We start from the raw sequence: 27,930 nt of genomic DNA, 5'->3' as shown, positions 1-27,930 counted from the left end.
AGTTAGTTGCCTGCCAGTTGCATTAAACTACATTGGTAAACCATACAATTATCTATATAAACAATATACATACTTACATATATGGAATATATATATATATATAAAAAAAAAAAAACAAACCAAGCAAATATGTTGTAGTCTAAGGTTAGTATATAGTTTCAAGAAAACAAACACACACTATGCAAACTGTTTTGAAAATACAGTGAAAACTCAAAGAAAATACAAACGACAAGGCAAAAGCAAAAACAAAGCGAAATTGTTTGAATAAAAATCAAATTACATAAAAAATACAAATTTCGTCAAAGAGTTTTCTGGGGGGATCGTTTATTTTACAATGCAGAAGTGGATTGTATCCTCATTGACTCTTGAAGCCTTTCTGTTTCTGCTTCAGGACGCGGCGTATTCATGCTCTGAAAGACGGCACAGTTTCTCTAGCCATCAGCTAGGCGATCAGCATTGGTAATCTAATTTTTTACATTTGTTGTGACTTTTTATGTCGAAGCACCTAATATGATAAAAGTTATTTTAAAAAATAATGAAAGCACTGCAAGTGGTAAATTGGCGACAAGGATATGATAACTGACTTACTCAAAACATTTTCATATATATTTCGCAGATTGGCATCACTCTTTGCTAGTTGTCAAGTATCGATATGTCGATTTTAAGTTGCTTGGCATCCCTAGCTTCCTATCGGCAGCAGCTGTAGCAGCTCTGTTAACTGCTAACAGTGTGAAATGACAATCATATTCACAATATAGCCACAATGCTGCTGAACAGTCGAATTGGAAGAGCGCTTTCGACGCCGCTCTCACAACGCAGCAGTGAATAATTTTTTTGGCCATAAAATAACTTGCGAATCGCCAAAGAATATAACATTTTTTGTGTTGTTTTTTTAGTTACTAGCTACTGCCCTACTTTAACTGTTGCACTTGTTTTGTGAAAACTGCAGAAAAACGGTGCATGAAATTGTTTAAAGTGCTAACAGCAAAATGTAAATAACAGCGTAGTGAAAGCCAGCAGAGCAGCAAACAAGCTTGCAAAAGAGCCACAAAAAAAAATCAATTGCAAAAAATAACACACTAAGCAAAAAGCCAACAAAACGCATAGAAGCAGAAAAGACTATCGACATCATCAAGAAAAAAGAAAACCAAAATTCAGTGTCTAGTGCATTTGCGCATAGTTTTGCGAGCGAACAAGTGAATCAGAGTCCAGCTCAGCAGCATTCGTGACAGTTGTATGCAAACCCACTTACGCACACACACGTACGCACGTACACGCGGACAAGAACTCGCATTGTTGGAGACACGCTGCCGGTGCTAATTATTAAACAAAAAAAGAAAAGGAAAATATTTAGCAAGAAACACTTGTCGTATTGTGCGTATCATAGCAAAAGTAATTATTTTTTGCTGTGTGTGTGTCGTGTGTTTTTTGTTTTGTTTGTTTTTGTGTTTTCTGCCAAACATATTGTTGCAACGGCAGCCGCTGCCGCGCGTGTTGACATGGCGTTAAAAAAGGTGAAGGGGAACTTTGAACGTATGTTTGACAAAAATTTAACAGATTTGGTGCGTGGCATACGAAACAACAAGGATAATGAGGTGAGTCTGGTGGACACTGCTTTCCTTTTCATCGACGTTTTTATTTTGTTTTGAGTACGTCTCTCTGCCCAACCTCTGCTCTTCTGTTTCTAATTAGCTGCCAAAATTTAATTTACATTAGCTTAGCAGCCCTGCTGGTGTCAGCATCTGTTACATGTATGCATGTGTGCGTGTGTATGTGTATGCAAAAAGTGTAAGCAATGGGCCTGCTTGAAGGAGACTCAATTAGCGGCATTTCTCGCTGCTCTCTTAATGTCTTTATGTCAATTGGGGAGCCCTAGTCTCCCTCCATGCCTTCCCACTCTTTCTAGCTGTTCTGCCTGCACTGAGAAAAATGTTTCCAATTGGTTTTTAGGAATATTTTAACATATTTAAAAACCGATCTTAACTTAAAAAAAGTCTTTTATCGGATTAAAAAAAGAAAGAAAAACATGAATATTAAATCTTGAAAATAATGTTTATACTAAACATGAAAATGCGTTTCTCTAAATTTTTGCGAGTGTACACTTCGACTTATGAGTTCTCCCTGGTGTTTGTGTGTGTGTGTGTATGAGTTATTTGCTTACTGCGCGCGCAAACACATGACAACAACAACAAACCCAACACCTACTAGAACAAAAAAAAAAGAAAACAATAACAAGAACATCATAAACTTAGGACCAACCCATGCTGCCAATTAAAGGCGCACGTTTTTGCCAAATATTTGCCCAAAGGAGGATCTCCGAAGCACTCACCCACAGAGTTTATACTAGCGGCCTCTGGGGCCCACATTCTCTCATTGAGAATTTGTGCCACATTGCGTGTTGGCTGTTAGCTTCCTTCTAGGATTGGCAACAACAAATAGTAATGCTCGGCTGCGCTGAAACTAAACATCGTAAATTTTTTCATATAAAATGGCCCATGTTATTCTTACAAGGTTGATAATATAATAAGCGGATTAAATTACGCTTGGAAAGAATTAATCCAAAAACTTACTCCCAACTGCGCAAAAATTATAGGTCCTTCATACTCTTTTATGGAACTGGTTTACTCTCGACGACTTATTCCCCGGAGTCTGACAACATTCTTCTCAATAAACAATTCCAATTCGCGTTCAATAAAATTAAAGAGAGTCTTTATGAAAACAAATAGAATAAATGGATTAGAAAAGAAGAAGTGATCTTAAAAGCTATAAAATACTCATACATATATCCAACATTGTGTTTTATAGACTTTCTTAATTTTAATTCTTTCCTGACAATACACATTTCCCAAAAAACACTTCAATTCGCTTTTAAGAAATTAGTCGTTTCGTTGAAAATAATATAGAGGCTTTAACCTGTTCAGATGGAGTGGAGTGCTTTCGGATTATGTGAGCTTTTGGAATCTGTTTTTGAATGTGTAACAAACATGCAAAGCCCATATAGTTGTATTATACCTTGAACAGCATAAAATTAACATCGGACTACTATTTTTCAAGTTAATTTGCATTTTTGGGCATCAATTGTTTTTGCAGTTTCCAATCGCAGACTGCTTTCAGTTCCAAGTCGACGGCAGGCAGCATCATCATCGTCATTATCATCATCATCATCATCATCAATCGTATTTTCTGGGCTGCCTTCAATTTCTATGTAATGCAAGCGTTGATTTATATTTTGTTATTTGTATTCATTTATTTTCTTCTACTGGTGTGCGCGTCTTACGCCTCATAAAACTGATAGCGACAGGCAAATGACGGTCAGCCCCAGCCCTCGGCACCTCCGCCTCTCCGCCCCTCCCTTCTCCCCTATCTTGTTTCGAACACACACACACACACATACAATGCCAGCTCAATTTTGTTTTTAAGGCAAATTTCTGTGCTCTGCTTTGATGTTCATACAAACAAAGATATGTCTGTATATAGTATTTTCAGTGCAGATACATACATATATACGAACGTACAGAGAGCCCCCCATGTGACGAACACGCTATGTAGGGTGTTACTAATAGAGCTGTTTCGGTTCGCCAACTACTTCCAATGACCGGCTTTTTTAAAGGACGGTCTCTGGCTTCCGATTGTTCTTCTGATTATACCATAGAAGTAATGGGTTTTTCTTGAATATTGTACAATACCCAAGCTAAGAGGAGCCAAGGTATTTGAAAAGCTCTTTAAATCTTTTAAACAAGTGGTCGATACACAAAAAAAAAGCTTAACATTTTCACCATCGGAGCCTTGAAATATAGTATGTATGTATAAAATAAGTATATATATATATAACAAGGTATAGTTGGTATATATGGTTGTTTATCTAATAACATGCATGTCTCAGTTTCTACTTTTGATTGAAATAAGCAGCATCGAAATTGTTAAATATTTTCTTATAAAAAAAAAACAACTTTTGAGTTATGGGGCTTCGAAAGTGGCTAATGGGGACTAGATTATAAAAAAGGCTTTTTGTCAATTCATCCTCCACATCAACAAATCGAATTTGTGTGTGGATATCACAGATGTGAAAGCATTTCCGCATTTCCCCCTGGTATTTCACATTTTGGTGTTTATGTGGGGCACAGATTATTCAGGGTCGTCATGGCACGACTTTAACGTTCTGCCCGTTGACTTCTCGTTCTTCTTGAACAATGCTTTCGTTTTATGGAATCCCGAAACCGTATTCTGGTTTGTTTATTTCTGTTCACACTAACGGTTCGCAACTGTATACATTTGTTTTAACATTAATGGGATCATATATTCAATACATATATATTTATTCACGTACATATGTATATCTGCATTGTTTGAGTGGGCGTACAAGTTGGGTAGACACTTGGCAATATTAAATATCACTCCCCACAACCATTCCTTGTGACTTAATTTTGCAGCTGTTGTTCTGTTCTTGTGGTTGTTGTGGCTATTGTTGTTGTGGTTGTTGCATTTGGCGAGCATTAAATCTGTTTTCGATTAGACACGCGTCCCATGAACTATCCAATTGATGAAAGGGTTACTAATTAATCTCCCTTCTCCTCCCTCTCCCGCAGGCCAAATACATATCGCAGTGCATTGAGGAAATCAAACAGGAGCTGCGGCAGGACAATATCAACGTCAAGTGCAATGCGGTGGCAAAGCTGACCTATGTAAGTGCTATGATTTGGTGGGAGCCACCTAAAGATAATACACAAATGTATAACATAAGGTGGAATCGGGCTTTGAGCAATAATTAAATTCACTTCATAGATTCGAGGCAGTCATTAAAACGCCGACATGTGTAGGGCCTTGAGAGAATTTGTAAAAGGTGTGGTCCGACTGGCTAACAATTTGCACACCAATTGATTGAACCCAGATCAAGAATCGAGAATGCTATGTTATTTCAACCAAAACCAAAACATGAATTCTTGCTTGCTATGTAAACAAAGAAGCTCATGCCACAAAAAACCTAATTGCAATTGACTTTAAAGCCTAGCTAGAGTATTACATATGTACATATATAGTACATATATAGATTTCGAGTTGAAAAGCACATGAATTTACAAGAGCTTTGCTTTTGTATGCATATACTAGAATCTATAGATTTAATCGGAACGCTTATTCGTTTCAAAGATGAACTAAATCGCTTCATTTGCGCAAAAGTTTCTCGAAAGGTCTTAGATCTTGGTTGGATTATATAAAACTAGAAATTGTTTTTAGTATAACAAATAGTCAATTACTTCAAAAACAATTACCCGTATAGACCAGGATGGTCCTTAGTGTTTTTGGGGGTGTGGAGATCAGTTGGGAGAGCGATTGATCCATTAGCATCTTGATGTGATGTATGTATTTCATTTATAGCTGGTGTTCCAGCGTTTCTATCACATCCTCGCATTATCTACTGTTGTAGGAGGAATTAGGTAAGCTTAGGGATGTCAGCAGGGATTTCATAGCTTCTGTCTACGTAGGTGTATATGCGCTCTTTTGTGGTGTATAGCTCTAATACACAACAGTCTTTGGACAGCTTGGACGACTGTTTGAGCACAGGATCACGGTGCAGTATATTTTTTATACCCCACTTCCTGTCTCCATCTTCGAGCTTCTGATGAAGTACTTATAGGCAGAGGCGCCTACGTAAGCCCAATCGTAGGGATCATGAAGCTCTAAGCCCGTTTGCTTTGGTAATACTTAGAAGACTCTATGTGTAAATAGAAGGTAATTTTCTGATACCAATAAAATTTTTATTGGACAGAAAAAAAAGTGGGAGAATGTGAGGACCTTTTCCATAAGAGGTAACGCCGCATCCATCATGACAGAACGCATGATTGAACGAATTTCAAGGTAATCATAAAATTTAAGAATTGTCCTACCTAGAATAGGTCTTAAATAAAGATTAAAGAGCGCACAAATTAATAGCGGTTAAGTCTCTAGAAAGAGATGTCGGAGTAGTTCCCGGCTGTTTATGAAGTCGTTAGACAGGCCTTCATGCCATTTTTTGAAGCTTAAAGCCTTCGCACAGCTATGCAGTATAGGCTTTAAGCCGCGTAACACCTGAGGACACACCCACACAATTTATCACACACACCTACACACCTACAGACATATTAGGCCGTGTCACGCCCAGTGCTGCACTTAATGTTAATAGCTGGAGGCGAATGCGTGCCTAAAAGCCTGCCGTATACCATATCCTGCACAGGACCAGACATGTACATACAGATGTGTGTATGTGTGTGTGCGTGCTGCTGACAATAAAAAGCGGCAACAACCATTGCCCCCAGTTAGGTGCCGCTAACAAGCAAAAAAGCCAAAGACGATCCCACAATGGCAAAAACAAAAAAAAAACAAAAAACAAAACGAAAACAACTACTCGCTGGCAACATTAAAAATATACATATGTGTCTATATACACATACACATACATTATGTATACAACATACTTGTATATACATATAAAGACGCTTAGCTGCAGGATGTTGCAACATTGCAAGCGACGGCAGCGTCGAGTCCTTGAAGCCCGCTAACAAAACTTATTATAGAACGAGGCACACACACACACACACACACACACACCCACACATCCATAGACATGCCTGCACCCATAAATATCTATGCACATCTATGTAGAATAATGTGCAAAGAAAAAAGGATATAAAAAATGACTAGCCAGTTGAAATGTGCTGCATAAGCAGGAATATGAAATACCCTACGATTGCAAATATCGGAGTTTATTTATCAACAGCCTTTGTCCATTTTTGGGCCAAGTTTGTCAATAAAATCATTATTCAGTGATACGCCAGAAAGCCTTACCTCATATTAGGGCTTAGTTTATCAAAATAAAAGAATACAAGTACAACATCGTTCAATCACTTATATACAAGAAAGCCTAACCCTATTTATGGGACCAGTATATCAATAAAAGAATAAAAGATCATTTAAACAGTGATATGCCGAAAAGCTTTATCCCATATCGGGACTGAGTTTGTCAATAATAATAATGATAATGATCTGAAATAAAAAAGTGAATGAAATGATCTACAGAAAATTTCAGATATTATGTTGCTTCATAGCCCGTTCATTTGCTATTCATCAACAACTTAATCGTGTCACGTTTTCGGATGTTTGCTGGAGACACTTCGGGATGTGGAAGGAACATCCGAGAAATGTGACGAAATTAGAACACGATCGGATATACATGAGATAAAGTACACTACGAACTTATACAAATAGTCGAGCCTTCCACATATCTAGATATGTTGGATAGTCGATTGAATAAATTATTTTCTAGAAAGCTCAACCTCTGGCTTGACTGCTGAACAAACTGTTTTATGAAACAAATAGGCCTGTACATGCCATACACATATATGGGTGTAGGGCATTAAATATTTTTAAAAGTCTTATTGATTTCTCTCTCATGGCAGATTCAAATGCTTGGCTACGACATTTCCTGGGCCGGATTTAACATCATCGAGGTCATGAGTTCCTCGAGATTCACATGCAAACGGATTGGTTATCTGGCCGCCAGTCAATGCTTTCATCCGGACAGTGAGGTACTTATATATAGACACACTCTCAATAAGTATATAGTATACAGGGATGTCTCTCAACTTGCAGCTGCTTATGCTGACCACGAATATGATACGCAAAGACTTGAACTCACAAAACCAGTACGATGCCGGAGTGGCGTTGAGCGGTCTCAGCTGTTTTATATCGCCCGATTTGTCGCGCGACTTAGCCAATGATATTATGACTTTGGTAAGTATATCATCGAATGCCATATTCCCAGACTCAATAATCATCCATTTTCTGCAGATGAGCTCCACAAAACCGTATTTGCGCATGAAAGCCGTCCTTATGATGTATAAAGTATTTTTACGCTATCCAGAAGCATTGCGACCTGCATTTCCAAAACTCAAAGAGAAACTGGAAGATCCCGATCCAGGTATGAATATCTTTCAATGATTTTTTAATTCTGTTGGGAACTTAGAAATGATAAGAGTGTAAAGATTACTGAAAAGATTAGCCCTTGACTGGCCCAACTGGGAGAAGAATTGGCACCGCCATTATCAACTCTCCATCAACCATCAACCATCATCTCATCATTATTATCTATCATCTCATCACTTATCATCTTACCATCATAATCTATAATCTTTTTATCATCATCGCCATAATCGGTCTTTTAAATCTCTAACAATTCGATTACTGTCCGTTGCTCTCATTTTCCAAATCCAGGTGTACAATCCGCTGCCGTAAATGTTATTTGTGAACTAGCACGTAAGAATCCGAAAAACTATTTACCACTGGCTCCCATATTCTTCAAGTTGATGACCACATCGACCAATAACTGGATGCTGATCAAGATCATAAAGCTGGTGAGTGTTTTGTGCCGATGTTGCTTTTTTGGTTCTCATCCAAATTACAGCACAGACAGCCACAATTGTTTAAAGAAAAATAATGAGCACACACACACAACATAATTCATGCTGTACATGCTTACTATATATATATATTTATAATACAAATCGGAATATCTATATATATATATATATATATATATATATATATATATATAGTACATAGCTATGTGCGAACTCAATTTATGTACTATTTAAGTCCTAGAAAGTAAGAACTAAGAAATGTAAAACAAAGCAGAGACGTTGAATTTAATTAACACGATTCCCCCTCCCTCCTCCAAACTGCCAAATGTTCCAAATGTTTTGAAAAACAGTTCGCGAGCCTCACAACTATCGAACCAGCGTTGGGACGAAAATTGACTCAGCCCCTAATTGAAATTATTTCCAGGTTTTTATCGGCGCGCTTTTATTTAATCAGACACAACAAACACACATACACACACATGCGTACAAATATACGAACAAAAATGAAGAAAATTATTGTTAAAAAAAAAGCACGCGCTTTTCTTCAGTTCGAGCAACTTATTTAGTTTTTTAGTTAGTTTTAAACTTATTTAAATAATTATTAAGAAGCCCCCGATTCAGTTGATTCTTTTATCATTTCCCCACAAAGCTCTCACTTCAAGGCACCGAAGCTAAATACAAAAACAAACCCACACACATAACCATCCACCCACTCTCATTGGATATTTTGTATTGAAAGTGTTCTTGAAAGAAGAAATAACTTATAACCGAAATTTCAATACCGATTTCGTTGTCACACAATCCTCATCACACTTATTTGGCCAACTTGCTTATTTTATTGAAAACGTTTCTGATATTCTATATTCCTGCTCAACAATTTATGTTCGTAACCCTTATGTTGCCAGTGTAAAATGTGCCTTGGAAAGCGGGCGCAAAATAATCAAAGCATTCATACTACAAACTAGAGTTGCAATTTAAAATATCGAAACTATCGACAGTATTGCAAGAGAAAAATGGACCTTACATTATTTAATTATCCAGTACTAAAAGAGATAAATCAGCGCCAAAATAGCCTAGCATGATGAGAAGAATCGACAGAAAAATATCCGTCTGTCCACATGCTCGTTTGCACTCCTGTTCGACTGTATGAACCACGAGAACTCTTTAATTATAACAGCTAGGCACACGAAACTCTTATAACAAGTTAATATTTATAGGTTTTTAATAATTATGTAAAATATTATTGAATCGGCTAACTTTATCATATGGCTGCCATAGGAACGATAGATCTTTCTACTAAAATCTTTTCTGCTTACATATTTCGGTATCGTAACTGAACCTGGTACATAGTTTTGCAAGTGCCTCACCACAACCATAGTACTGTCAAAATCGGTGCACTATATCATATATCTGTGGTAGGAATGACTGCCAAAACAAAGTTTATTTCAGTTATATGGCTGACTGATTTTGGTCTATTTGTTTATTAAATTAGATTAAAAACAATCGTAAGATGTTAAGATCTTCTTTTCTACTTAATTCTGGTGTTACTAATGCCATCTATACTATCGATAGTATCAACAGACTTGCAGCTCTAAATACAGACAGACTCGTACATACATATATAGCGTATAAATCCACCGAAGATGAGCAGACTCGGCCAACTAGCCGGCGTCCAAATGGCCTTGCAAAGATGATTAGATATCCCCCCAATTGAGTATCGTCGTAAAAAGTGAAAATTTCTAAAAATACTACAAGAAAAGATTACCTACCTTCCCAATAGACACTTTATTGTCTGTTTGACTGACTGACTGTCTGTCTGACTAACAATCAAAAAGTGACAATGCCTCGAGGTCATCAGAAATGTGTGAATCGGGTGGAAAAGTTCTTTGCAAGGCCATTTAAAATCCCAACAGTCTACAGTTCTAGCATAAGAGTGTAAGCTACAGGGTAGCGCAGTGAACCCTAAATATCTACATACTATATACAGACGTGTATGTGTCTCCCCATTCCAATATACTCGTACTCTTCCACACTTTATTGTTTAATTTAATTTATTTTCAATTAGAGTTAATTTTTATGTTGTTGTTTGTGTAAATATTTCGTTGTTAGTGGAGTTTTGAGTTTCGATGAGACGTTTCTATGATTATATTGTATAATTTGTTGCTTGTTTCTTTTTCTCTTTGCATTTGCAGTTTGGCGCTTTAACTCCCTTAGAACCCCGGCTAGGAAAGAAATTAATAGAACCACTCACAAATCTAATTCATAGGCAAGTTTTATAATTTTTGAAACTGAAACTGAACTGAATTTGTGCTAAAAACGAAAACAAAACGAGTTGGAAAAACTGCAAAACTGCAACTGAAGCGAATGTTGAAGCTGATCTCTAAGCGCCGGCAACTGCAGCTGCAACTGCAACTGCGATTGATTGATCAATTGATTGATTGACAGGCTGCTGATGGGCTGATCGATTAATTCTATTATTGTTCGATAAGCAATTAAGCGATGGCCTGACGACGAATCACAACATATGTATAATTTCGGTGCCATTGCAATTTGATCTGCCGATCGCTGTTGCGCAATCAATATTGTGCGCTTGAGAGACATTTTGATTGACGTTTTTAAAATGCTGTTTATGCCAATTTCTTCATTTTATGTTGTTCTTATATTTTAGTTTTTGTACAAAGTTTAGGAATTTTTAATAAGTTGCGTTTATTTGTTTGATTGATTGATTGGTTGATTGATGTATCATTTCATTGCCGCTCTCTTGCATCCGCTTCCTTCTCTTCTCTGCTCTCTTCTTTATTTCTCGCTTACTTCTGGCACTTTCTGTTCTCTCTTCTCTACTTTTCTGTTTTCAAATCAATTTTAACGCTAAATGCAAACTTTGCATAGTTGTAGACTTTGTTTTTGTCGTTGTTGCTGTTGTTGCTGTTGTTGTTGCTGCTGCTGCTACTACTGCTGCTGGTGCTGCTACTGTCGTACGGCTCCATTTATTATTATTATTATTTGTATTTTGGTTCTTGTTGTTGTGATTGTTGTTGTTTTTTCACACTATTTGTTTTCGCTTTTGGCAAAAAAAAAAAAAAAAAAAAAAAATTCAAACAGAAAAAAATGAAAAACTTTATTGAATTAAAGTGAAATACAAATACGCGCCTTCAATTCAATTATAATCACATATGCCCCAAACGCTTCCAACCCCCCTGCCCCGCCCCCAACCCCTTCGAACCACCAACAGCACATCAGCGATGAGTCTCCTCTACGAGTGCATCAACACCGTGATCGCCGTCCTCATCAGCATCAGCAGCGGCATGCCGAACCACAGTGCCTCCATCCAGCTGTGCGTCCAGAAGCTGCGCATCCTCATCGAGGACTCGGATCAGAATCGTAAGTAAATCTGCAATGCGCTCAGGAACGGTGCAAAGGTATACTAAATAGCTAGAATATATGTACATATCTATCTAGGTAGCAGGCAGCATGAGGCTGTTGTAGTCAGGCAGATGATCAGCACGAATCTACGTATGTCCGTCTGTCCATCTTAGGCAGACCAAGTTTTTCTTTTTATATACACAGCTGCGATAGAAACGATCCGTGCGAAATTCCATCGTAGTACTAACAGAGTACCTAGCAGAAGCAAAAAGAAGAAGAGCGAAATTGATGCTGCAGTTTGTGGGCGTAGTACTGGAGTGAAATCGTTTCGCTAATAACTTTTCTTAAAATTGACCGATTTGGATGAAACCAAAAGGAGATCATTGTATATAGATTGTATGTGCAAAGTTCGTTTATAAGCTTTTGAAATGAGGGCAGTAATGGGGAGATGACGAGGAAAATCCAAAAATAAATTAAACTCGTGTAGCCTAGGGACTAGGAGCGTGCACATACCATAGTTTGGTTAATGTGCGCTCAGCCGTTTCGGAAATCCAGGCGTTCATTCAGACGAACAGACAGGCGAACATGTCTAGACTAGATCGATTCGTCTTGTCATGCTTGTTACGAATTTATATATTTTATGGGGTCGGAGATGCCACCTTCTGCCTGTTACATACAAGTACTTTGCACAAACCTAATATACTCTTTATACCCTACGGGTACAGGGTATGAAAACCAAACAGTTTTTAATAGTGTCTACCCCTATTCTAAACTTGTATGAAAGTAGATTTCAAAACCTCCTTTAACCACCTCCTTTTCCACCTCTTTTGTATTCGCAGTGAAGTATTTGGGTCTGCTGGCCATGTCAAAGATACTGAAGACGCATCCGAAGAGCGTACAGTCGCACAAGGATCTCATACTAGCCTGTCTGGACGACAAGGATGAGTCGATACGACTGCGTGCTCTCGATCTGCTCTATGGCATGGTATCGAAGAAGAATCTCATGGAGATTGTGAAGCGTCTGCTGGGCCACATGGAGCGCGCCGAGGGCTCGGCCTATCGCGACGAGCTGCTCTACAAAGTCATTGAGATCTGCTCCCAGAGTTCCTATTTGTATGTCACCAATTTCGAATGGTATCTGACCGTGTTAGTCGAGCTGATTCAATTGGAGGCGGGCTCCAAGCATGGTATGTGCTCCTGCAAAATCCGAGCATCAGCTATAATGCACCTCCCATAATTCCATCATCTCATTCTCATTTGTACAGGACGCCTAATTGCTGAACAGCTGCTGGACGTGGCCATTCGTGTGCCTGTCGTGCGTCAATTTGCAGTCAACGAGATGACCAACTTGCTGGACACCTTCGTAGTGTCCGCACAAAGCAATTCCATGTATGAGGTCCTCTATGCGGCTGCCTGGATTGTGGGCGAGTTCTCCAGGTCGGTAGCAAACTTCTTTAAGAGGCATTTAAAAGCGCGACAAATTTGTGTGCAGATTATTTGTCTGTTTGAATGCAGCTTAAAACAATATCAGCTACGACTGACGCAAGCGTTCTTGTGATCCTCTTTTTAGTGAGCTGGAGGATGCTGAAAAGACTTTAAATATCCTGTTGCGTCCGCGACAGCTGCCCGGCCACATACAGGGTGTCTATGTGCAGAATGTCATCAAATTGTTTGCCCGTCTGGCCACCACTTGCTTGGAACTGCAGGATGTGCCCGGCATTTTGCGGGTAAGTTACTTAAGCACAGACCCAGTGAGTCCTTTGATTTGTATATTGGGTGTTCCTTGGCTTGGCTTCCGTGTGGTGTGCAGGTGTGCGACCATGTCCTGGACAAACTGCAGCACTTCAATGGCTCTAGCGACATTGAAGTGCAGGAGCGTGCCAATTCCGCTTGCATTCTGATTGAGATGCTGAGAGCACAGTTCACCTCAGCGAACTCAACGACGACGACGCTGGCGGAGACACTGGAGGCTAATGTGGATATGCTGCATGTCGAGGATGAGAACAAGGGGGAGCAGGAACAGTCCACAGTGGATGGCATTCACACGGCGAACATACCAACGCTGGCCATTGAGATTGTGCAGGAAATGACGCTGCTTTTCGCCGGCGAGCTCATTCCGGTGGCTCCCAAGGCGCAGCGCAAAGTGCCACTGCCCGATGGTCTGGACCTGGATGAGTGGATCAATCCGCCGCCGCCTGAGGATGCGAGCAGCTCATCGTCGGAGCACGACAAGGACGAGCTTTTCGTCAGCTCCACCTACGGACATGTGGATGGCGAAGGAAATGGAAGCGGCACTGGCGCAGGGAAGCGGCGTCAGAGCTTGGAACTGACGCCCGAGCAGCTGGAACGGCAGCGGATGGCGCGTCTCATCGAGCAATCCAATAATCCGCACTATCTGAAGTCTTCGCCAGCCGCCACCGCTGCGGGCAGCAGCAACAACTCCAATGCGGATCAGTATGACAATATCGATGACATCCCCATTACCGAGCTGCCACTAGACATGGAGGGCGTGGCCGCATTACGTGTGGGCGGTGAGTAAATCCTCCCTCACAGATATAGTTATACTTATAATGTATACTTTATAATGTAAATTATTGCAGTCACGAAGCGATCGGACAAGTATCTGCTGCAGGAGCAGGAACATCAGCAGCAGCTGAAGGCGGCTCACAGCAGTCGAGGCAGCAAGGATTCCAAGAAGAAGCATAAAAAGACCAAGAAGAGCAAGAAATCAAAAAATAAAGTAGCCTACAACAGCAGCTCCGAATCGGAGGAAGGTGAGTGGAAATAAGGTTCGCGAGGCCATAAATAAATGGAGAAATTTCCAGACCTTTATTTTTCCATCATCTAATAGATGATAGATTAATCTTTTCAATTCATTTCAACGCTTCAATCTTTTCATCCAAATTATAGAGCCCAAGCCCTTGCATATTGTAAATACAACGCTGGACATGCCTGAAGGTGTAACGATGTCTGACAGCGAGGATAAGGATGGAAAATATGATCCAAATGATCCGCATCGAGCGCTCGATATTGAACTAGATATGTAAGTATAAGCTCTTCCTCTCTCTCTCTCTCGCTCACTCTCCCCCTCTCTTTTGCACCTTTAGTGCCGATTTCGATGGACCAACGACAAAATCAAAAGAGACGTCAAGAAAGAATCTCAAAGCAGCCGAAGACACAGCTACAGCGGCAACAACAACAACAACGGCAGCAGTGACGACGACATCGTCGTCTGGTAAAAAGGAAAAGAAAAAGGATAAGGGCAAGGGGAGGGAAAGGGAGAAGACACGCGAGCATAGAACGCGCAAAGCGCACAAAACGCACGATCTAATCGATACGAATAGTCCCAATAAAACAATAGAAACCACAACAACAACTGCAACAACACCACAGCAAGGCGTCAACAACAACAATAACAACAGTACGAACAACACGTCCACGAATCAACACAAAAAGAAGAAGAAGGAGAAGAGCGAGAAGGGCGATAAGGGGCGAGAAAAAAGCGCGCACAAATCCACAATTGTCGAACCACTGATGGATGTTGATGTGGATATGGATATGCTGCAACAATTGACAGATAATGCCATCGAGTTGCCCGCAACAAAGAAGAAGCATAAAAAGGACAAATCGCAGCACAAGGAGAAGAAGCATGCGAGCAAGAGCCAGCAGCCGAAAGGCGAGAGCTCCTTACTCGACGATTATGAGCAACCGTTGGGCATTTCGACACCCAGCAAAGAGATTTTCTAGGCTTTAATTTCAAAATTGTTTTCCCACCACCACACCACCACCACCACCCACACACTATTATTGAGAAAACGAGATTCGAAAAATTGATTTGAAAAATGTGTTTTGCCGCCAGGGAAAGAAGATCAAGGTGGGCAAAATTTTCCATTTTCTTTTCATTTATAAACGAGCAACAGCAACAAACTAAATGTACCGTTCATTGTTTCCAAATCAATGATTTTAAAAGCAAGCTAGAGACCATAAACACATACATACATATGTCGTTGCTCATACACTAATTCTGAACGGAGGGGACATACATACACACACATATATATATATATATATACAACTATTGTAACTCTATATATATATGTATGTATATATATATAAATACATGTGTATAAAAAGGAACAAGTCTAAAGTAGAAAAAAGAGCTAAGAGAAAGTATACATACTATATTATATATAAACGTTGAATAAACATAAATAACATACATATATGTATATGTATATGCGTAAAGTTTCTACTTACCAACAACAGCAACAACAATCAATAATAATTACACAACAGCATCAACAACACAATTATTGCATAAAATAACTATTTATTTAGAATTTGCTTAGCGTAACTGAGTTTTTTCCATTTGTAAAACGCATGTGTGCTTCTCAAACATTAACAACATTAAAATTGTTCCTTTTGGCTTTTCTTTTTAAAATCGAGCATTCTATATATATTCCGTTTTCCTTTCTACTCGCTCCTCACTTATTTTTATAATAAAATATTATTTTTTAAATATAAGTTCACATGTCATGGCGTTTTAATTCCATTTAATTCCTCTCTTTTTTTGTGCGTGCAATATTGCGTTTTAAATTTAAATAGATTCTACTTTGCGTTAAGAGTATTTAAAAAAAAAAACAGTTAGTGGATAATGGACATGGAACATAATATTAAGTTGAGAAATGCATTTGTGCAATACTTTTTTTTTGTTTTTTGTTAGACGTGGCACATTTGACTGGGGCCGTTGAAGAACTAAAGCTTAGAAGGACGTGACGTGATAGATTAATTCGTGCTCTCATTTTTTAATTCAATATTTTGTGCAACATTTGTAATATACTTCACTGCAATTCTTTGCGTTTGTTTGCTCGTTTGTAAATACTCTTGATTTAATATCTTACACATGTGAAAAAACTTAACAATGTAGCTTGTTGGTTATTTAAGTGCATGCTTACAATCTTTTCTCTGCTTTTCTTATGCTGGAAGCCTTAACAACAACAGCGACTTCGCGACTCAAACTACAAAATCTGACAACAAGCCGAAGTTATGAGTTCCAATTGCTGGTAATGTTGCAAATCCAGCCTTTGTTTCATAATACCATCGCTGCAATTGTGGTTGTTATTTATTAGAGCCTGAAATTTGGTTTGCTGCAGCAACTGTTAGTCGACGATGAGATGTTTGTTCGATTGGGATTGGGTTTCGGATTGAGCTTGGGCCGATTTCGGTGGCAGTGTCTTGTACCCCCGCGTGGTAGAGGCGACGCTCATGCGCATGTGCTCGAAGGTCAGAGGCACGCTGAGGCTGGTGTCCCGCTTCTTGTAATACTCATTGAAGTCCAGACGAGTGCCGAACAACTGCAAGTTTGGATCGTTGCTGGAATTGAGGGCCAGCAGAAAGCCCCGGACTGCCTTCTCGTACGAGGAGGCGATAGTCTCCAGATTGCGACAGGCCGAGTTTACTTTCTGCTGGAAGTTTTTGTATCCCTGGTCTCGATCCATTTGCTGTTCCGCCGTTACACCGAACCGTCCGGCGCGCTCCGAATCGGCAATACGTTTCGCATGCACTTCCCGGGCGTGTAATTCTTTGAAGCACTCCTCATAGAAATGGGACTGCCAATTTTCGAGGCTAATGATGTTGCCATAGACCATCTCCAGATTACGCTCCATATCTGTCATTGTCTTTATGAAGCAACCGACAGTGATGGTGCGCAAAAATTTCTCGTGTGCGTCAAGTATGTCATCCAGTGCGGTGGCTTTCTGCATTTGCTTCTGCAGGTCCACCCAATTACACTCGATGACCTCAAAGAGTACGTAGTATTGCATCTGATGGACAAAGTGCATTATTTCCGATGTAAACAAGTGCAGTCCATAAGAGGCTTTGGCGATTTCACCTTTCATGCTGCGCAGCGCCTGTAACGGGAATAACAATAACGGTTCTGTTAGTTTAAATCATTTGGTATCGCCACCGAAACATATCGAGACTAGAGCTATCGATATCACAAAGCAGATTGGCAGCACTGGACGGAAACATACATCGGACCACTGTTTACATTCGTGATATTGCAGCTTCCTTATCGGCCGTCAGCCGCCTACCGCTTATCAGCAATAAGTCGACGTTATTATAAATTACACAATGTCCCTCTCAATTTTTAAGGATCTACCTGCGGAGCATCCGCGCCATTTGATACCAGAGCTCTGCAGACAATTCTATCACCTTGGCTGGGTCACCGGCACTGGCGGTGGCATGAGCATTAAATACAAGTGCGAAAGCAGTGGATTCTCTACACCGCAAACAATAATATGCATTCATTTCGTAATTCTAGCAATGAAATCTACATAGCGCCGTCGGGAGTTCAAAAGGAACGCATGCAGCCGGAGGACCTATTTGTGCAGGACATGGAGGGCAAGGATCTGCAGTTGCCGCCCGAAATCAAGGGTCTGACCAAAAGCCAATGTACACCACTCTTTATGCTCTCCTACAGACATCGCAATGCCGGCGCCGTCATCCACACACACTCCCAGCACGCTGTAATGGCGACGCTACTCTGGCCCGGTAAAACCTTTCGCTGTACGCATCTGGAGATGATCAAAGGCGTTTACGATGCGGTCAAAGGGCGCTATTTGCGCTATGATGAGGAACTGGTTGTGCCTATCATCGAGAATACACCATTCGAGCGAGACTTAGCTGATAGCATGTATGCAGCTATGATGGAGCATCCAGGATGCAGTGCAGTCCTAGTTCGTCGTCATGGTGTCTATGTGTGGGGTCAGACTTGGGAAAAGGCCAAGACCATGTGAGTAGAATACGCCTAACTAAAGTGGATTCGGACAGATGACCTCCAGAAACATATTTGTTGCTTACAGGTCGGAATGCTATGATTACTTATTCTCCATCGCTGTTGAGATGAAGAAAGCTGGATTGGATCCCGAAAAATTTGAGGCATCGAATTAAGCATTTGTGAAGTACAGAAATAATAAAAAATACTTCGTCCTCGAGACGTGCATCAATTGTTTATACACTATATATTAAGTGATAAATCTATCCCTATAAGGGGGATAGCTTCATTTAAATATGTAGAATATATTTACTAATTTAGTATAATATACTAAATAGCCAGTTTTTTAATACCCCATAATTTAGATTAAGCTCAATAGTTTCATATTTTAATTTACAATGGTCACCCTAAACTATCGCACTTTGCATGTTTAACAGAACACGTTAACAGTTACAGTAACAGCTGTCAACTCAACAGCGCGAGAGTGCGTGAGTGGGAGAGCGTGAGTGACGCATGAAAGCGAAATAAAATCGACGATTTCACGCTATCGGCTCATTATTTGCTGTTATTCCCTCCGAGAGTAAGCAACTTGCGTTCTTTTTTCTTTTGCAAACAATTAAATATACATAAATATATATTAGTTGCGGCATTTAAAACTTACACTATTCCAGTTGACGAACTACAAACAAACAACAACAATATGTCCCTACAATCCGATGCTGTGTTTCAAAAAATTATCGATGGCCTGCAAGACAATCAGGCAAAGGCGAAAGCCGTGAATGGCGTGTTCCTTTACAAGATTACTAAGGATGGCAAGGTGGTAAAGGAGTGGAGTAAGTGAAAAGCAATAATGAACTCAATATGCGCACACTCATACAAAGACAGAACTTATGAGTTCTTTATTTGAACGTGTGTATTTGTGTGGGTGTGCAAAGTTCAAAGTGCGGGCCACAATGTGTGTACTTCGCCCAATAATTTGTCCCTATTACTTACATGGTTTCCCCTTTCCTCCCAGCTCTCGATTGCAAAAACGCCAAGGCCTATGAGGGCCCGGCGCAGGGCATTAAGGTAGACACCACCCTAACCGTTTCGGACGAGGATATGGTTGATATCGCCCTCGGAAAGCTCAATCCCCAGGCTGCCTTCATGAAGGGAAAATTGAAGATTGCCGGCAACATAATGCTGACGCAGAAGTTGGCGCCGCTCCTCAAAACGGACGCCAAGCTTTAAATGGATACAAAATCAGTTTTTAACGCATTCCCGCACCCACAACAACAAAAGCAGCTACAACAAATTCAACTGCAGAACCTTTCCTTATAAATGAGTTTAGATGGAGGCTACTAACAGCTTTTCATAAGTAATGTATGTTTTTCTTTTTTTTTTCTTTTGTACGGGTTACGGCAGTCAAAATGAGAATGTGTGTTTGTATTTTGCATTTTGTACGTACGTATACAAATGTATGTTTATATGTATATGATGAGCACATAACTAGACGATAATACATACATACATATATGTAAAACAATTGCTGTCTTTGCAATGCACAAATCAAAAACGAAAATGGAATCGAGAACGAATAACCAAGCGTCTGTTAAAGGGTTCTATCAAACAACCCATGTATGTACATACATATGCATATATTTATATATGTATGTATGTATGTACATAGGAAGTATCTGAAGTGTGTGCACTTTGAAACGCGAACGGGCTTATCAATTGGCAAAGGGAATTGAAAATATGGGTAACGAGCAGATTGCCCGTTGACCGGTAATCTTCAGGTGGATTAGATTACGCCTTCCCTAATCTTATCCAGATCGTCAGCTTTGCGGAGCAAAAGCTGTATGCTACATGCAAAAGGGTTCAATCTCTTCTCAACATGATTTCCCTTTCATAATTAAACTACACAGCTATGAGGCAATAGAATTGTGTTTTGGAAATAATGTTCGTCTATTTCTGGTCCAATCCCTTCTCTATATGCTTTTCTATTCTGACAAAACTATTTTAATTGTAGGCCCAACTCTGTCTGACTACACATAAGCAGTTTGTCTTTCAATACACACAGACAGACCAATAAAACAAATAGCTTTATCTAATTGTTCAGCATGGATTGGCCCGTAATTCAATTACTTGAGATAAGCAGCCCATTGATTGCCTAACAACTAAAGCCCTCACACAAAGTGCAAGGTCGGATATTAGACTCACCTTGGCATTGCCCATTTGCTCCTTCCATATCTTCATGGAGAGTAAGAACTCCATGTGCTTCATGCGCCAGAGCGGTTTGAAGAGGATCTTGTATGTGGACATTGTGGGCTCCAGCATGGTGGCCAATGGACCCTGGACCGTGTATTGCAATGAGATGACGTCCCAGCCACAATCACCGGGGTACGGTGTTTTGACCACAATATCCAGATGATTTAGTACCTCGGGATCATCGTATTGGGCGTTGGTGCAACGCAAAGCGGCGTCCAACATAGCGGATAGATCGTGTGAGTAAATTTCGCTGCCCTTTTTCTCCAGCTCCTCTCTGTAAAGCAACATAAAATGCATAAGTTAGAGGATAAGCCTTTGAGAGGATAAGTGATGAAAAGACGCACTTCATGTTCTCGATTAGTATGCCAACAAAATCGCCTTGGCCAAGAAGCAAATAGCGTCGCATGCCGTGCAGATGATCAAGCAGTTTGTGTGGTCCCACCATCATGTCTAGAACATGCTTGGAGGTTTGCTGATAGCAGGTCTCCATGGCTGCATGCCATCTGGTGTCTTGAGCGTATGAAAAAATGTCAGCAGCTGTTAGAAAGAAAAGCTTTGGTTAGAGATGCAGGCCCAATAGTTTCTTATTCTTATAGTGCCCACCATTGTTTTCCATAATTTCCTTCAGCTTTTCACGCCCCTTGACCAACTCCTGCATCTCACATATCTCGCGCAAAAAGTTAATACTTTTGCCCGTCTTTAGTATCTTGTCGGCTATGTCGAGTGAGAAAAATTTGGGCAGCATGTTGTGGCGCAGCCGGAATTTGTCATGCCACAAACGATCGGCGCCAACCTCGGGTAATGACTCGACAAAAAACTCGCCATAAGTATCGTCAATATTGCCCTCGAGCATCCAATTGGAGATCATTCGTACCAGTGGTTTACAAATGGCGGCCAGTACCTCTACGGCCACCACATCGACCTCATCTCCACCATGTCCCAAGAAATCATACACCACCGACGCCAGCTCGCCACCTTTTCGCATCTGACAAGCGTCAGCAATCTTGCTTAGCCATTGCATCCGCTTCAGATGTACTCCGTACCAGCCCATCAATCGGACCAGCGTTATATCGTCACGCCTTCGGTTTAGCCAGGTTTTGTCGCGGCTGATATAGTCGCGCATCTGCACAGCACGAAACTGATTCATTTCGTCCTGGAGGCGTGCAACTTTGCCATGAAATAAGGTCAGTTCATCGTTCAGTTTTGAGATGAGAGACTGGCCCATACAGCCCATGGCATTGTAACCGGTGGCTGTGTTGGCGAATTGGACCACCCGATCATAATAATAGCCCAGTTCTGCGAGACGCAACAACATGCTAGACTGGGAAGCTGTCAACGCCTTTTGGTGTAATGGGTTCAACTTGAAACGTCCTGAGATGACATCTTTCTTTAAATATCGTCCCTGTATGCCAATGAAGGCGAACACCGCGTTTTGTGCCAAATCGTGCTCAGCCTCAAAGTCTTTTTGCTTCTTCAGAACCTCCATGTAATTGGGCACACCTTGTTTGCTCAATCCCATGCCAGCCTGAGACGCATCGTAGCTATAGATTTGACCACCAGGGCCTTTTCCATTTATCTCCGGCGGCATATTGCCATTCGTCGTGAATGTGCTAAGTTGGCTATTATTGGTGTTAATGCTCGTATTGCTATTGGCGTTTAGAATCAGGTTGTTGTTCAGGCCATTCGATTTAAGTGCCAGCTTAGCCAATTGTGTTTGAACCAATATGCCGGGCACATTGCAGCTGCTCAATGAATGATATCGTGTGTTAAATTCCTTTTGCAGTGACTCGGTGGAGGGACGTTCTTCCGTAACCGCACCACGTACTGAGCACGTACCAGCAGGAGCTCTGCTCGATGATAGCACGGGCGCTGAGTCACCATCCGCTATACATAGCAAGAAGTTAAGCAAATTTTGGCGCTTTCTCGTATCGATTTGCTATATTATAGATGGAACGACGTAAGCTTAATTAAAAGAATTACACAGTGAATATTTTACTTACCTCATCGGATAATCTCTTGTAGACCTTATAAAACAAATCTCCTGGTTTCTGCGCATCCTGTGTATGTGCTTTGGAATTGAGAGTATCCATTATTTTTTGCAAACACTCCTGCTCGGAGAGTACCGGAAGGTTTTCAAAGGCATTTGGGCTCTTCGATATATACTGTGCAGCATGTGCCACGTACTGAACTGTGGAGGGAACCAGAGGAGACGGAGTGTATAAATTGGGGGATGCGAATTTATGATGCAACTTCAAAATGTCCTTACTTCTCCGCAGCTCGTCTTGGCCGCTGCCCTTGATATGTTCGCATAATTCGCGCAGCAGGTTCATAATCTTTTTGGATATAATCTTAGCCCCAGTTTCGTCATCGTTAGAGCAAACGGCGGCGGCGGCAGCGATAGCAGAGCCTTCGACACCACCTCGGAATTGCCTGCGATGCTGTGACATCTTGATGAATTCTCAATTGACTAAAACTTGGAACTGAGACTGAGTTAATGGTTACCATTAGTGTTAAGTAATTAACATTAATACTATGGGCTGATGGCACACATATATTATTTAGCGCGCGCGCAAATCAAACAATAAACCTAACGGAACATAAATTTGGCTCGAATGCAAACAACTGTGCGTCTATGTAGGGCTATTTCATTCTCACATGCAGCACTTCTTGTTTCCATCAATAGGGCTTACCTTCACATGCATAAACTATGCATTGGCATATAGATATTTTTATTTTATGGATCTATTCCGCGCAATTTCGAGCAAATAAATGTGTACAATTGGCCTCTCCAAAATATATTAGGTACAAAGAATAAAACAAAAAGTGGCAGTGCTGCCAACGTTTTGTTAAAAGTGGCATCGATAAAAGAGCAAAATCGTTTCCTCGTTATCGCTATGGTGATTTAGTGCTGCACACTGCAAAAATATATGTTGATTGAAAGCCAACAATGCAAATAAGCATAATACCGAACAAACAGGGAAATAAACTAAATCGCAACTCCATAGTTGGTCGGTGGTAAATAATTAAGAGTGCAGGTAATGTCAGTAATGGACATTTGTTGGGAGTCAAAACTTTTCAAAGCTACGTGTGCATATTAAAGCAGCCGATAAACAACCATCAGCGTGTGCCGCACCGGCATATTCTTTAGCCAAGACTATGAGCGTAGATGTAGGAAGCGCTGGCGGCGCAACAGCAAAAGCGAAAAGCGTCTTAACATGGGAAAAACAGGAGCATCTTGTCAAATTGGCCATACTTATTTTGGCAGCCGTTCTGTGTGAGTATTTATGTATATTTACATATTTATATAAATTTGTTTGTAACTTGCCGGGGTCTGGCTGACGCGGCGCATATGTATGTGGGCGTGTTTATATACATGTATATGCATATACATATGTACGTATGTTTGTGTGAGTGTGCTTTCATGTGGGAGGAAATATTTGCAAGGTTCAACGTCAACATATGTACATAAGGACATAAAAGGACTTAAACGGCTTGTTGGTTTCATTGTGCATTTCCTAACTTTTATACTTGACACAATAAATTACTATGGTCGATTTTTTAAAACAAGTCATAGAGCAAACCGTCCCTGGATTGTTATCGCATCGAAATTTGTTAGTAATCGTGTCATCGCGCTTAGCTCTCGCGCGCTTCACCATGCTTCACCATCTGACTATCGGTGATCGTCCACTTTCGTTCTGCTTTCAGCATTCGCCACACGTTTATTTTCGGTGCTTCGATTTGAGAGCGTTATCCATGAGTTCGATCCATATTTCAATTACCGCACTACGCGGTTTTTGGCAGAACAAGGCTTTTATAAGTTCCACAATTGGTTCGATGATCGGGCCTGGTATCCGCTGGGCCGCATTATTGGCGGTACCATTTATCCTGGTTTAATGGTAACGTCGGCGGCACTGTATAGAATCATGTGGTTGCTCAACATAACCGTGGATATACGAAATGTGTGTGTATTTCTGGCGCCGTTCTTTTCATCACTCACCACACTAGTCACCTATGCGCTGACCAAGGAGATACACGTGAGTATGCAATCTTGGTGTTCTAGGTTATGGCGAGCACGTGGCGGTCGTTACTAATCAATACCAATTCTTTTAATTTACTTTATTCAGAGCACGGGAGCTGGTCTGGTGGCTGCGGCGCTTATCTCCATTGTGCCCGGCTATATATCCCGCTCCGTGGCCGGTTCCTATGACAATGAAGGCATTGCTATATTCTGCATGCTCTTCACGTACTATTTGTGGATCAAGGCGGTGAAGTCGGGCACTATATTCTGGTCGGCCATGTCGGCGTTGGCCTATTTTTACATGGTGTCTTCGTGGGGCGGCTACGTGTTCCTAATCAATCTTATTCCGTTGCATGTATTAGCATTGATGTTCACGGGGCGTTTCTCGCATCGCATTTACATTGCGTACAGTACGTTATATTGCGTTGGCACCATACTCTCCATGCAAATATCGTTCGTGGGCTTTCAGCCGATACAAAGTTCGGAGCACATGCTGGTGAGTTTGAATGCGACCAAATGGAATTTTCGTTCCTCCAATGATGATTACTTAATGTAATTCTTGATAGGAAGAGTATGATACATAATGAGTACTATACACCTAGCTGATTCTACGTCTATGTTTAACTACCTTGTTGTCGGTTAAGTATCAGTAGATTAATATATTGTCTTTTTTATGTGCACTTTTAGGCCCTGGGCGTCTTTGGACTGTGCCAGATACACGCTTTCGTCGACTATCTGCGCTCCCGCATGCCGAAGGAGCACTTTGATGTGCTCTTTAAGACGCTGGTCTCCAGCGTGCTCACTGTGGTGTTACTTTTGGGCACGGTGCTTACCATTACTGGCAAGGTGTCACCATGGACGGGAAGGTTTTACTCCTTGCTGGATCCCTCATATGCCAAGAATCACATTCCAATAATTGCATCAGTTTCTGAGCATCAACCCACATCTTGGTCGTCCTTCTACTTTGATCTGCAGGTATGTGTCGACAGTCTTTGTCAAATCTATATTGTTTTGTTGCTGATGACGCACTTAAAATGTAATGAGTGCGCCTTAATGTTCGTGGATTGCTTCTGTTGTCCATCACCCAGTGATTACATGCACTTTGATCGCTGAGACAGTTAACAGCGTTAGATCTGATTTGCCGCTAGTTGTATGCTAATTCCAAATTTGTTTTCAGATCTTGGTCTTTCTCTTTCCGGCGGGCTTGTATTTCTGTTTCTCCAAACTAACTGATGCCAATATATTTATCATATTATATGGTGTGACAAGTATTTACTTTGCGGTATGTCTATCGATACTAACATTGAACTCCATTTTATTTTAAGTAATGTGATCATTCTCTTTTGGTGCAGGGCGTGATGGTGCGTCTGATGCTGGTGCTGGCGCCTGTTATGTGCGTGCTTTCGGGCATTGCCATCTCACATCTGTTGGCAAAGTATATCAAGAGTGTGGATGCAGTGGCGCCAAAGCCGACAGAGAGTAAGCGACAGCACAAGAAACTAGAGCTACAGAGTGGTGGGGTGAAGAGTGAAGTGGCCATTGGTTTTGTGACGACCATAACGTTAATGTTGGTGGTTTACACCTTCCACTGCACTTGGGTGACCTCAGAAGCGTATTCCTCGCCAAGCATCGTACTGAGCGCGCGTTCCCATGATGGTGGACGCATTATATTTGATGATTTCCGAGAAGCATATTATTGGCTACAGATGAACACGCCTGAGGTACGTTAATCCTTAACATCGTCCCACCCGATTTATCATTTTGTGATGAATGCAATTTGTAATTCTTGATAGGAAGAGTATGAACATAATGAGTACTAACAATAGAAGCTGACTCGTCTATGTCAGACAATAAGAACAATTGGTTGAACCAAATGCCTTAATTTTGTGCTATTCTCTTTTTTCAGGATGCTCGTATCATGTCCTGGTGGGATTATGGCTATCAGATAACAGCGATGGCCAATCGCACGATATTGGTTGATAATAATACATGGAACAATACTCATATATCACGCGTTGGTCAGGCCATGGCCTCATCAGAGGAGAAGGCATATGAGATAATGCGCGAACTGGACGTGGACTATGTGTTGGTTATTTTTGGTGGTCTCACCGGCTACTCGTCAGATGATATTAACAAGTTCCTTTGGATGGTGCGCATTGGCGGCAGCACCGATCGTGGAGCCCACATCAAGGAGAAGGACTATTATGCGGCCAATGGCGAGTTCCGTGTGGACAAGGAAGGCTCTCCTACTTTGCTTAATTGCTTGATGTACAAAATGTGTTACTATCGCTTTGGACAGATGTACACGGAGGGTGGCAAGGCGCCTGGCTACGATCGGGTGCGTGCTGCAGAGATTGGCAACAAGGACTTCGAGCTGGATGTGCTCGAGGAGGCCTACACCACTGAGCATTGGCTCGTCCGTATTTATAAGGTCAAGGATTTACCAAATCGTGGTGGTTAAATGCAGTTCTAAACTTGCAGACAGAGCTCTCTACTTTCCTAAAATCTAACACACTCAGCCTGCGTTTGCCTGTCGGTTTCGCTTTATTCTTCTCTGTTTAGCTTATTTGTTGACCGCTTTGGGTATTCAATTGTAAATCTCATCGTGTCTCCTTAGCGAACGAATCGTTAAATGTATGTATTTAGATCGTAAAACAACAATAGTATCGTCGCATTTAAAAATCTCCCAAGTCGGCATTTATCGAGGATTTATTACGATTTTGTATTTTATGCTCGCTGACTGCTTGCAAAAATCTCTGCCTCAGTTGAGTGTTTTTTTTTAGTTTGGTGTAAAAAAAAAATCACAACAAAAAAACCATAATCCTAAAATAAGCAACAAAGTGAATCATACGAATAAAAATCTGATTAAAAATTGTAACCGCGACTTCACCGGCTCTTAATCGAAGCAATTGATCGCGCGTTGCTGCCAGTTCTGGAGTGGCGAACAAGTCTAGAGATAGCTGAACTTATTATAATGCTGATAAAAAGTTGACGCTTCATTGTTTTCATTCCCATGAAGAAGGTAAGTGCTTCAACTCCGTAAACTCGTTCGTTTCATTGATCCAAGATAAGTCCGCTCCAATCAGTCTTTGCTGTTCACCGATTCCTATTAAGTATTGCAACAGATTGATGTG

At 40.9% G+C, this 27,930-nt stretch overlaps 5 protein-coding genes and 2 non-coding genes across 11 annotated transcripts; 6 read left to right on the top strand and 1 right to left on the bottom strand.

Annotated features, from left to right (window-relative positions):
• The first annotated feature begins 781 nt into the window (after positions 1-781).
• LOC115633347 (AP-3 complex subunit delta) lies at positions 782-16,174 on the top strand. Of its 2 annotated transcripts, none has more exons than XM_030530780.1 (15): positions 782-1,595; positions 4,587-4,682; positions 7,431-7,559; positions 7,624-7,764; positions 7,822-7,951; positions 8,245-8,384; positions 10,583-10,656; positions 11,623-11,771; positions 12,593-12,940; positions 13,019-13,190; positions 13,324-13,480; positions 13,564-14,284; positions 14,354-14,527; positions 14,664-14,796; positions 14,861-16,171. In XM_030530780.1, exons 1-15 carry the CDS (start codon positions 1,500-1,502, stop codon positions 15,498-15,500), a joined length of 3,300 nt encoding a protein of 1,099 aa, XP_030386640.1. In that variant the 5' UTR covers positions 782-1,499; the 3' UTR covers positions 15,501-16,171. The 2 variants fall into 2 exon arrangements, with proteins under 2 accessions (XP_030386640.1, XP_030386641.1); XM_030530781.1 differs by lacking the exon at positions 10,583-10,656 and adding an exon at positions 8,741-8,814 and having other exon boundaries at positions 1,500-1,595; positions 14,861-16,174.
• On the bottom strand, positions 16,104-23,562 carry LOC115633348 (gamma-tubulin complex component 3). 2 transcript variants are annotated; one of them, XM_030530783.1, is made up of 7 exons: positions 23,469-23,562; positions 23,045-23,264; positions 22,779-22,966; positions 21,382-22,714; positions 21,123-21,315; positions 20,731-21,052; positions 16,104-17,662 (listed from the first exon to the last, which is right to left on the bottom strand). In XM_030530783.1, the coding sequence occupies exons 2-7, from the start codon at positions 23,223-23,225 to the stop codon at positions 16,913-16,915; spliced, it is 2,967 nt and encodes a 988-aa protein (XP_030386643.1). In that variant the 5' UTR covers positions 23,226-23,264; positions 23,469-23,562; the 3' UTR covers positions 16,104-16,912. The 2 variants fall into 2 exon arrangements, with proteins under 2 accessions (XP_030386643.1, XP_030386642.1); XM_030530782.1 differs by having other exon boundaries at positions 22,779-23,264.
• On the top strand, positions 17,799-18,760 carry LOC115633349 (probable methylthioribulose-1-phosphate dehydratase). The gene is made up of 3 exons (XM_030530784.1): positions 17,799-18,013; positions 18,076-18,546; positions 18,617-18,760. Exons 1-3 carry the CDS (start codon positions 17,886-17,888, stop codon positions 18,702-18,704), a joined length of 687 nt encoding a protein of 228 aa, XP_030386644.1. The 5' UTR covers positions 17,799-17,885; the 3' UTR covers positions 18,705-18,760.
• On the top strand, positions 19,093-19,893 carry LOC115633351 (peroxisomal multifunctional enzyme type 2). The gene is made up of 3 exons (XM_030530785.1): positions 19,093-19,108; positions 19,200-19,361; positions 19,544-19,893. Exons 2-3 carry the CDS (start codon positions 19,229-19,231, stop codon positions 19,756-19,758), a joined length of 348 nt encoding a protein of 115 aa, XP_030386645.1. The 5' UTR covers positions 19,093-19,108; positions 19,200-19,228; the 3' UTR covers positions 19,759-19,893.
• A 148-nt stretch (positions 23,563-23,710) lies between the features above and the next one.
• On the top strand, positions 23,711-27,674 carry LOC115633249 (dolichyl-diphosphooligosaccharide--protein glycosyltransferase subunit STT3A). Of its 3 annotated transcripts, none has more exons than XM_030530648.1 (8): positions 23,711-23,813; positions 23,879-24,052; positions 24,484-24,812; positions 24,903-25,292; positions 25,484-25,771; positions 25,974-26,078; positions 26,149-26,517; positions 26,703-27,674. In XM_030530648.1, exons 2-8 carry the CDS (start codon positions 23,935-23,937, stop codon positions 27,255-27,257), a joined length of 2,154 nt encoding a protein of 717 aa, XP_030386508.1. In that variant the 5' UTR covers positions 23,711-23,813; positions 23,879-23,934; the 3' UTR covers positions 27,258-27,674. The 3 variants fall into 3 exon arrangements, with proteins under 3 accessions (XP_030386508.1, XP_030386507.1, XP_030386509.1); XM_030530649.1 differs by having other exon boundaries at positions 23,770-23,813; positions 23,882-24,052; XM_030530647.1 differs by having other exon boundaries at positions 23,728-24,052.
• Positions 25,325-25,411, top strand: LOC115633433. Its single transcript, XR_003996341.1, has one exon. It is a non-coding gene; the product is annotated as a small nucleolar RNA Me28S-U3344 (small nucleolar RNA).
• Positions 26,552-26,635, top strand: LOC115633434. The gene has a single exon (XR_003996342.1). It is a non-coding gene; the product is annotated as a small nucleolar RNA Me28S-U3344 (small nucleolar RNA).
• Positions 27,675-27,930: the final 256 nt, after the last annotated feature.

The sequence above is a fragment of the Scaptodrosophila lebanonensis genome, unplaced genomic scaffold (genome assembly GCF_003285725.1).
Source record: "Scaptodrosophila lebanonensis strain 11010-0011.00,11010-0021.00 unplaced genomic scaffold, SlebRS2 tig00001418-arrow-arrow-pilon, whole genome shotgun sequence".
Classification (NCBI taxonomy): domain Eukaryota; kingdom Metazoa; phylum Arthropoda; class Insecta; order Diptera; family Drosophilidae; genus Scaptodrosophila; species Scaptodrosophila lebanonensis.
Note: the sequence above shows the minus strand (reverse complement) of the source record. Positions and strands in the feature narration are given on the sequence as shown.